At 61.0% G+C, this 10,071-nt stretch overlaps 1 protein-coding gene across 1 annotated transcript; it reads right to left on the bottom strand.

The window, feature by feature from the left end:
- Nucleotides 1–937: 937 nt before the first annotated feature.
- On the bottom strand, nt 938–9,271 carry SCAMP5 (secretory carrier membrane protein 5). Its single transcript, XM_076348544.1, has 7 exons — nt 9,211–9,271; nt 7,296–7,371; nt 6,842–6,970; nt 4,569–4,725; nt 3,704–3,805; nt 3,366–3,483; nt 938–3,245 (listed from the first exon to the last, which is right to left on the bottom strand). The coding sequence occupies exons 2-7, from the start codon at nt 7,300–7,302 to the stop codon at nt 3,051–3,053; spliced, it is 708 nt and encodes a 235-aa protein (XP_076204659.1). The 5' UTR covers nt 7,303–7,371; nt 9,211–9,271; the 3' UTR covers nt 938–3,050.
- Between the last annotated feature and the right edge of the window lie 800 nt (nt 9,272–10,071).

Below are 10,071 nucleotides of genomic sequence, written 5' to 3'. Positions count from 1 at the left end.
CGCTTCAAAGCGCTGAGGGGCAGCCCGAGAGGGGCTTGCGGGGGGGGGGGGGGGGTGGTGTGTGTGTGTGCTCCCCCTCACAGCCCAGCGGCAGCCGCTCCGCAGCGCTGGGGAGGAAAAGCCCACGCGAGGGACCTCCGCAAGGGCAGGCAGGTGGTTCCTGGCTCCTCCGCAAGCTGTTTGAGGGAGGACCCCAGCTCACGGCAAGGCTTCAGAGCTGTCGGGGGGCAACAGAAAACTCGCTGCTGGGGGGGGGGGGGCAGCGTGTAGGGGGGAGAAGAGGAGAGTGCCCGAGGGGTGCGGGGCCGCCGGCTGCTCCTGGATCCCCACGAGAGGCGGCGGGCAGCTGCCGGTGGCAAGAGGAGGCCGGGGAAGCGTTACAGACCAGGAGCGAAACCTTCCCTCCGGGATTGGGGGCAGCCGCCGAGAGCTGGCGGGGGGAAGGCGGGTTAGGGGGCTGCCTGCCTATCGTCCGGAGCAGAAGCGCGACAGATCTGGGGCAGCGGGCGGTCCCCAGCCCTTCCCAGGATGCTCTCTGGGCATCCCCCATATGGTGTCGGCTACAAATAAGCAGCAAAAAAGGCAAGAGGCAGAGAGGGTTCTGCCTCGCCGACTCTGGGACGTGAAAAGCAACGGCAGGAGCTCGCTAAAGCAGCGGAGGCCATCCGTAAAACCTCCAGCGCGCTCTAGCCCGGAGCTGCCTCCTCACCCGGCCGCGGAAAGGCCCAGCGTCGGCTCTCCCACCCTGCGGATCGGTGGGTTCCACAACCGAGGGAGGCCGCGCCTAAAGCGGCGGCAGATTCAAAATAAGCGCGGCGAGAGCGGGGGGTACGGCGTCTCGCCCGGCTTCCGCTGGCAGGGCGGGGAGGCCGGAGCCACGGGGCCACGTTCCGGCGGTCGGCGCTCGCACGTTCAGGAGACACACCGGAGAGGAGGGTTAGATGCCGAAGCAATGTCTGTTAGTTACAGCTTGTTACAGTTATTATTTATGCATCTTGCTGTAAATGCAAAAGGTGAAGTCACTTAATCCATCATTTCTCGGACACGGATGACAGAGCACGTGATTTGGCATAGTAAGTTTTAGGCTAGCTATAAATGAATTGCACAATATTTAAACCTGATTAAGTACATAATAGGCTCAGCAAAGGATTACTTTTCTCCTTACATTTTATACACGTATATACACACACACACACACACACACACACAGAGACAGGCATTTTATCGTTAGCTGCATTTTAGTCTTGTCGAGAGACAACTGCCTACTGCGGAATGACTGAAGAGAGACCCTTAAAAAGGAAACTGGTCTTGGTGTGCTTCGCTGGAAGAGAGAAGTTCCTCTGTGGGGCGATTCTCGCGGGTGGGAGTCGCAGACAAGCATCACCGGACAGCTAGAGGGGACGGGGCGAGGGGCCGGGGACTCGCGCAGCTCCGGCTGGCTGCGGGCACGAGCGGTGGCAGGCCGAGCTCGTCGCCTGCAGCGGGCAGGAGCCGTTTGAGGCAAGGGGCCGGATCGGATTCTGTTCGGGCTGCTTTTCTAGGGCTTGGGAGAAAAATTTGGCTTCTTTAAAGTGCATTTAGAGTCTGAAAAGCATCTCTGAGAAGGAGCTTTCCCTGCTCCCGCCCTGCAGCGTCCGTCAGCTCCCGTTTACGAACCGACCTTTTCCAGGGCCTGCCGGTCACCTTCCCCGGCTGCCGCAGCCCGAGAGGTGTTTGTCTGAGCTCGGCTGCCTCCCGCTAAGGTGCGAGATCGTTATTTAAAGCCCGGCCTCCCCTAACCGGGCAGGGATTCGGGGCTGACGGGAGCGAGGATCTCTGCACCAGGAAAATACACGGCCACGTTTCGCCGCGCTTTTTAGAAGCGCAGGCGAGCAGGAATCCGTCCCACCAGCCTGGAGGTTTCCTAAAGAGCCTCCAATCAGCGCACGCCTCAAAAGCTAACGGGGACAAACCTTGGCCTCGCTATTTACGTGGTCAGTGAGACTGGTTGTATGTGCTTGCCTACGGGGCGGCAAGATTTGACCCAGAGCCTTACCCAAGAATAGGTCCTCTGAGAACCGCTCCGCCGGCTTTAGAGCCGCTTTTCAAAATAGAAGCCTTTAAAAAAAAAAACAAACCAAAAACGGACTCGGGATGCAGAATCTGGAACGGGACGGTTGTATCCCGGCAGGGAAAAAAAACCCCGTCCTCGCTCCCCGAGACGCGCGGGCGCACGCGGTGCGCCGGGGCTCCTGCCCACGGTCGCGCACGAATACCGGCCTTCCACGTCAAAACGTGAACTACTCATTTACAACGCCACACGCTGAGAGAAGTTGCAGATCCTGAGCCAGGGTGAAGATTAGGAACCTCTTGGCTTTCAGCGTATCGACGGCAGGATTTAAGGTTTCTTTTTATCGTTTTCCTCCTCTTTTTTTTTTTTTTTTTTTTTTTTTTAAATGCTAAATCAGCCGGCCACCTGCTAGTTGGAAAGCAAAAGAAAAGGGCGAATTCCCGGGATTGCTTGCCCTTGCTGAGACAGCGGCAAGTGGCCGGACGCTACCAGCTGAAAGGGAAAACTCGCACACGTCGGAAACCCGTGGTTCAGCGCTTATTCCAAGCGGGGAGGTGGGTGCTGGTTGCTATTTTTTCTCTTTTCCTTTTTGGGGGTGGGGGGGTGGGGGGGGCTTTTGGCTGATGTAGTTCTAACGTACGCCTATCACCACAGTAATTAAAAAACCACCACCGTACACTATTTCACAGGGGAAAAAGAAGACACGTGAACGTACACTTACTACCGCGCACAGCAAGAGCCCTGCAGGTCAACTCGCGGCCTCTTCAAAGTGAAAAATAAAAGAGAAAGGAAGAGCTCAAGACAGTAACGGGAGGGAGAAAAGAAAAAGTCCAAAAGGATCTCGTTACAAAGAATGGGAAAAGAAGAACCGTTATGGTACACTCCGACTTTCTGAAATAGCTGCAGAAACTCGGCTCAGCCATCCTCATCCTCCTCCTCCTCCTCCTCCTCCTCCTCCCTTCCCCCCCAGATCTTTCGCCCGAGGACAGAGTCCTGCTGCTCACATCTCGTTGGAGTAGGTGTAGTTCGGGGTGGCCGAGTACTGCGTCTCGTGCTGCATCATGGCCCCCTGCGCCGCCCCCATGGCCGCGCTCTGTGCTGCCTGCTGGACCTGGGGGTTCTTCCACGCCCCCGTGGTCCACTCCTCCTGGGCTTTGCTGAAGCTCCCGCCGCTCCCCCGGTAAAACTTATGCACCTGTAGCAGGTTGGAAAGAGAAAAATCCAGAGGCGTTGAGGGACGGCAGCTCGCGCTGACCCTCCGGGCTGGCGGCAAGGGCTCCCCGAAGCAACGCGGCACCCCCCTCTCCTCCCGTACCATAGTGAGAGCGATGAAGGAGAAGACCGCCATCCCCGTGAACAGGACGGTGGGGATCAGCATCACCACGGCCGACCCCACGTTGGTCCCGAAGAAGGAAATCGCTGCAATCCAGCCGCTGCAAGGAGACGAAAACGACCGGTCCGTTCAGCAGCCCGGGGCTTTCCCGGCTGGCTCTGCACGCCGCAGCCTGCCAGCATCCCTCCCAGCTCCTCAAACCGTCTTCCCCGAGGAGGGAAGCTACTGAAGCGCTGAGGATGTTAAAACACCGAGAGGCCGCAGCAGCAGCTCAACGGTGACTGTCCTCGCACCCGACACGGGAGCAGCATCTTCCTTACCAGACGCCCCAGCCGGGGATTCCCACTGCCTGGATAATGCTGATCACCAGCTGGGCCATGAAGGTGAAGAAGAAGGCCATGAAGCTGAACGAGCTGTCTGTCCTGCAAGAGAAGGCTCGGTCGCTCCCTGCACCTCCACCCCTGCTGCACTGCAAGGGAAGGGAGGTGCTCCCACGTCTCGGACCCTTTCGGGGCAGAAGCGGCTGTGGTTTAGCGAGAAGGTGGTGAGAAGCGGAGCTGCCTGCAGGCAGCAGGCACCGGAGAAAAATGCAGGCAAGGGAGAAACTGCGAGAGGCTGAAGGTGGTGAAGGGGCGCCTGAGAAAGCCACGGGCCACCAGACCCTCCCCACGGCTCGGCCAGCTCTGCGCATCAGGCGAGAGGGCGTCCGCGTTCAGACACGGCTCTCGGCTCGCACCGCCCCACCACCAGACTCAACCTTCCCGCACGGGGAAGAAATACACTCCCAGTTTTCTAGATCTGGGGATACCGCGCCGGGGATTGACCTCGGCAGCACAGATAATCAATAGAAGCACCTCGAGGACTCGTGGAAAAATATAAAAGAAGCCTCGAGGATGGGCGGGAGGGGAGAGAGAGTTGGCACCCCAACTGCATCCTCGCCGCTCCCCCTGACGCTGCGCAGAGGCACACGTAGGGTGTCTTTATATCGCATGGTTGGGGTTTTGGCCCTCGGGAAGTCCCAAACAGCCTCGCTTTGAAGGTTGGAAAGTAAAGCTAAAGGGCCGGCCAGAAAGAGCAGAAATTCCCCCAAATGTTCGGGCGGTGCTAAGCGCTAACCGTTTAGGAAGGAAAACGAACAAACAAACAAAAGACCACGAGAAGCCGGGCTCAGGTGTGACCACTTACTTGAAAGCTTTGTAAATAGGTCTAAACCAGCAGACATAGGAGCAGGGCGTAAAGAGAATGAGCCAGAGAATTGCCAGTCCAAAATTAACAGCTCCACCGCCTCCAATCAGCCATGCGAGGCAGCCAACGAGATTCACCGCCAAGGTGATGCTGTTCACTGCAAACACACACACACACACACACACAGAGGGAGCACAGTAGCGCGTACGCAAGGGGGTCGGTGCGATACCGCTAGACCCCGACCCCAGGGAGGCCCACGCGGGGCTGACCTCCAGCGGGTTCGGCCGGCAACGCGTTACTCTAGCTGGATCTCCCTTAACTTAAGCTGGCTGAGGCCGGGGAGCAGCCCCGGGCTGGCTCAGCCGAAGGGGGTCTAACCTCAGCTGAGGAGCAGGAGGGGAAAAAAAAATAAATACTACATCGCTCGGAGTTGTAATGTCTGAAGCAGGTCCGGGGCTCGCGGGGCTCCGAGGACAGGGAAGAGCCGTATCCTCCCGCTGCCGGTGAGCCAGGGCACGTTTCCACCAACGGAAGGAAGCTGGAGGAATCGGAGTGAAGCTTTTTCGCCTGCCTCCAGCTACGGTTTCGCTGAAGGAGCTTGTGCAAGAGTTCCCCGAGCTAACACCCCCCCCCCGAGCTGAGAGCTGAAGTCCTGAACTCCCGGCCCCTGCCTCGCCAGTTCACTGGGGTGGCGTGTTTGCGTCTCCCACCCCTGCTCGGGGCTAAGCGATACAAGGGCTATTACTATGAAGCCCAGCTTAGCAGACACAGGACAAAGCAGGGAAGGCTCATCTGCATTCTGACGCCTCCGATTTTTGAGAATGATTCATTATTCTGACGAGAATTAAAACCCTCCCACCGCCGCCTGCAAGAGAGCTGCAGCTGGCAAGAAAGGGAGCTCAGTTGGCCGGGCTGACCAGGCGCCCGCTGCTCCCTAGAGCCCCCAAGGACACCGAGGGGACCTCTCAGCCTCCCCGTGCTTGCGGCTGGCTGGGCGTTTGCGGGGGAGTTGGGGAGAAAATGATCCAGAGAGGAGCTCCGGAGACAGAAAACAACAGACAAGGCGACTGGCTCAGAGAGCTGGTCCTTGTGCTGCGGGAGAAGCTGGAGCAAGAACTGAGCTCTGTTAAATTAAGCAGAGCCAGAACAGCCAGACTGAGACGGGGAAGGGATTTAACACCCCGGAGGCAGCTTCTCCAGGGAAGCACAACTTTTTTTTTTTTTTCCCCTCCTCCTTCACAGAACAGCTAACGCTAACCCTCCTGACACGGTGGGGGAAGTTACCCTAGGGTCACCTTCCCAATGGGATGCGGTCCCCAAAAGCCGAAGCAAGGCACCGCCCCAGGGGTGCCAGCCTGGCGCCGTGCCGAAAGCAGGAACGCCCGACCTCTCCGGTGCCAGCTCGGCTCCTCGTAGCCTGCCTCCGAAGCGCAGGGCACTCCCTGGGCACTGATACGCTTCCAAAGTTCAGGGAAAAACGCCCGATTAAGGAACTAAGCTCTTCTAAATAAAAATAAAACGATGGTGCCAGCTTGCCCCGAGCTGCACACAGCAATTAGCAGCATCTTCAGTAACGTTTCCACATACGTCGGGGCGCAATCTGTCCCTCCGGCTCTTTTCCCCACCCGATTCCGGTAAGCAAGAGAGATCCAGGCTAGTTTTGAGAGTTAGAAGACGTGAGCGCTCTGTTAGCACAGCACGGCACACCAAGGCATGCAAGAGGAACAGGCAAGACCCGGCTTTGGGGGAAGCCCCGGGCTCCCCTGTTTTGGGGAGCAGGCACCCTGGCTCTCCAGTCCTGGCCCTCCATCTCAGCCTCAGGCCGCTGCCGAAGGGCTGCCGAGGAGCTTGGGGTGGCAGAGAAAGCCCTTCCCCAGCCCGGCTGCCGAAGAAACCCAGCGGAGCCTTGGCAGCTCTCTGGCGGGACGAGGCCAGCAGCCAAGCGAGACCAAGAGGGGAGTAAATCCTTCAGCAGGAGGACGTGTGGGGGCCGAGCCATCTCCTCCTCGCAGCGGGCTCCCGCGGGACGTCAAGGTCACCGACGGCCCTCGGATGCCGAGCCAGCTCCGCACCTCCGTCCCGGAGGCTGGAAGGGCTGAAGCCCATGGGATGCTGCAGCCCTCATCCCATCCCCAACGGGTTTTAACAGGAGACACCAGGGCCTGGAGGGGCAGAAGGACTTCCCCTGATCTTGCTCTGCTCTTTCAACCGGTGCTTTCCAGAGGAGAAGCAAACGCAAACCCACCCGAACCCTTCCCTGCCCAGCGACTCACGCATCCAGAGGTAGTAAAGCCGCTTGGCCATGGTCCGGTGCTGCGGCGGGATCTCCGCATCGAAGTCCTGGTAGAAACACGGCTTCAAGGGGATGAACCTCGGCAGGGGAGGGAAGTTGTTCACTTTTTCTGCAATAAAAAGTTTCACCAGCATTGGGCACTGCACGGAGCTGAATGTAAATCAAGAGTCTTCCTAATTAGTCTCGTTCGGCCTCAAGAACTGATGAGTTTCACGCGGGAATTAAGGATTTCCCCTCGTAACCACCACCCACCCACCCACCCACAAGCATCAAGACAAATTTAGCCCTCGCTGGCCACGTGGATCCTGCAAGCGTGGACACCCACAACCCCACCGGGGACTGACAAGGTGACATTACGGCCAGTAAAGCCCCAGGTGGGCTTCAGAGGCGAGGGGCAGCCCCACCGGAGACCCCCCCTCCCCCCCCCCCCGTACCTGCCATGCCGGCACACGCTCCGCCTCTCCGTTCCACAGGAAAAGTAGGGAAAAAAACCTGGGAGCTTTACCAAAGCTGGAGGGAAACGAGAGAAAAAATGACGTGAAGTGGCAAGGTACCTCCCCGAAGAGCCTTCACCTTCCCGCTGCTCCAAAATAGCTCAAGGACAGCGCTGTAACGGGGCAGTTTGCTTTATTTATGCAGACACTTTCCTCTACGGTATTCACACGTCCAGGCTTACTGCCGGCACCTGGCTGGAGGCAGAATAAATCCCGGCTCCTACGGCCTGAGGCTTACGCGCCGGTTATTAAGGCGGAAGATTAAGAGAAGATCCAGCGACGTGGGGCAGGGCGCAGACATAACCTCCCACTCCCGACTGACCTACATCCAGCCCCGGGAGAGGGGCCAGGCTGGATGGGAGGGATGCAGCCCCACCGGAGGCAGCCGTGGGCAGTTTGAAATCCTCAAGTTCATTACCTGGCCCAAAACCTTTTTTTTTTTGTTTTTTTTTTAATTTCTCTTTTTGCAAAGAGTTCCAGCACGGGGGACTACCTGGCTGCCTCCTGACGGCATCACAGCTCCCACCTCTGCAAGCCCAAGCCAGAAATCGGGCCAAAAGGGAGCAGGGAAATCAGCTGAAAGTATCAGCTGGAAAAAAAATAAATCAGTGGTGACTGTCACTAATGAGTCACTTGAGTGCTGGCTTAACGATTACTCATGTCGTTTGGCACCTTGTGTGGCATCTTGCAGGTGGGAGAGGGGGGAGCTCGGGGGCCCAGGACGGTCCCAGACCACGCTCAGCCCTGTCCCAGCAGTGAAAATTGAGCAAAATGAAAGCAGAAGTTAAAAGCTGAGGTTTTAAATATAAGCGTGAAGACGGCGGCTCTGTGTATCCCCACCTGCCTGCACGGCTCTGCCAGATGCTGCCTGCAGGTTTTGCCCTCTCCCAGGCTATCTCAGGCAGAGGAATGGCAGCAGGGAACACCCTTCTCACCACGCGGGGTCCCAGCGGTCGGTGCTTCGGGCTCTCCGGAGGATTTGGGGGGGTCTCTGCCGGGGCAGCACCCCCCCTCCCGCCCCATAACCATCACCAAAGACACCGGCCAGGCAAAGCAAACCCCCGCGGCTCGCCGGCGTGCCGACGTCCGACAGCCCACGGACGACTCCATCCCCCCGGCGCTATAAATACGAGCTGCCTGCCTGCCTGCCTGCCTGCCGTCTCCGCAGGCAGCGGCTCGGCGACGCGGCCCCCACGCACGTGCGCCGGGAGCGGGGGACACGCGGCCGGGGCGTGCCCCCCGCCCCGACACCTGCCCTGGCGCCGCAGGAGCTTCGCAAAAACAAGGGGCTTTTGCAAAATTGGGGGAGGGCTGCAAACCGGGGGGGCCTTTCGCAAAATGGGGTGAGGGGCCTTTTGCAAAATGGAGGGGGGGGGGGGTTTGCAAAATGGGGGTGAGGGGGCCTTTTGCAATGCACCACCCCCGGGGGATAACGCCGAGGAGAAACCCCAACATCCCCTCCGGGTGCCTGGGGTGCCAGCCCCCCCGGTGCGATCGCTCGGGGAGGGCAAGCAGGGCTCGGCCCCGGCGGGGATGGCTGCCCGTGGGTTTCCCACGGGCGAAGGGCCGCGTGCCCCACGCACCCCACCCCGACGGCCGGGCGCTGGCCTCCCAGCAGCGGCCTGGCTAAGGAAGGACGGGGGACTGCCCCACGCTCCGGCCCCGGCAGGCGATTGCACCCACGCGGGTGCGGGCGGCCCCGTGGGCGCCTCCACGCCGCGTCCGTCCCCCCCCCCCCCCCCTCCGAGTGGGGTGTAGAGGAGGGGGGGGGTCGGTGCAGAGGGCGGTCGCCCCCCGCGGGGGAAGCATCCGACCGCTCGCTCCCCCCCCCCCTCCCCACGGCCCCGGGACTCACCCGCGTGGCGCGGCGCGACCCGACCCGACCCGACCCGTCCCGCGGCGGGTGGCGGCGGCCGCCCGCCCGCCTGGCGCTGCTCCTGCCGCAGCGGCCGCGCTCTCGCGAGACTGCGGCGCCGCCGCCGGCCCGGGCTACGGGCAGGGCCGAGATCTCGCGAGAGCAAGCGCCGCCGCTGTCCAGGGTCCTGCCGCCGGCGGCGGCGGCGAGGGGCGGGGCCGAGGGAAGGGGGCGGGGCCCCAGAGGGTGGGGCCCCAGAGGGTGGGGCCCCAGAGGGTGGGGCGGGGCCGGTCTCTACGGAGCAGGGGTGCAGTAACCCCTACCCGGGGCGCGGGCACCGTAAGGGGTGGATGGGGCGGGGGAGACCCCCTGCGGGGCAGACCCCGGCAGGGCTAAGGGGAGCCCGCGGGTCCCACCGGATTTAAGGGACCCCACGTCCACGCCCTGCCGCGCTCCAGGCCGGGGTCCCGCAGGGCCCCCGCCGCCCCCCGCTCTCAGCTCCGCGTCGCAGCGGCCAGCGTTTTGGGACCGTTACTACTTTTTAAGCCACCTTACCCATCCCTTAACCACGCACGACGGAGCCGCAGCAGCAGGTAACGCACCCGCACGCAGCTCACGCCCGCGCCCGCGTGCCCGGGGGCGCTTTGTGGCGTGCCCCCCCGCCAAACAGACAGGAGCCACCGGGCCTGCCAGGGCGCGGGGCTGTTCGCCACCGCCTGCGAGCGAGGCCGGGGAAGTTGGTACTTCAATGAGAAAACCATCTAAGAAACCCCAGGGGCCGCAGCAGGCTGCGCTGGCGATACAGCAGGAGTTATTCCTCCCTCTGGGTCGCCACCAGTCCCGCTCCCAGGGCTGCTGGAG

This window comes from Aptenodytes patagonicus, chromosome 10 (genome assembly GCF_965638725.1).
Source record: "Aptenodytes patagonicus chromosome 10, bAptPat1.pri.cur, whole genome shotgun sequence".
In the NCBI taxonomy this organism is placed as follows: Eukaryota; Metazoa; Chordata; class Aves; order Sphenisciformes; family Spheniscidae; genus Aptenodytes; species Aptenodytes patagonicus.
Note: the sequence above shows the minus strand (reverse complement) of the source record. Positions and strands in the feature narration are given on the sequence as shown.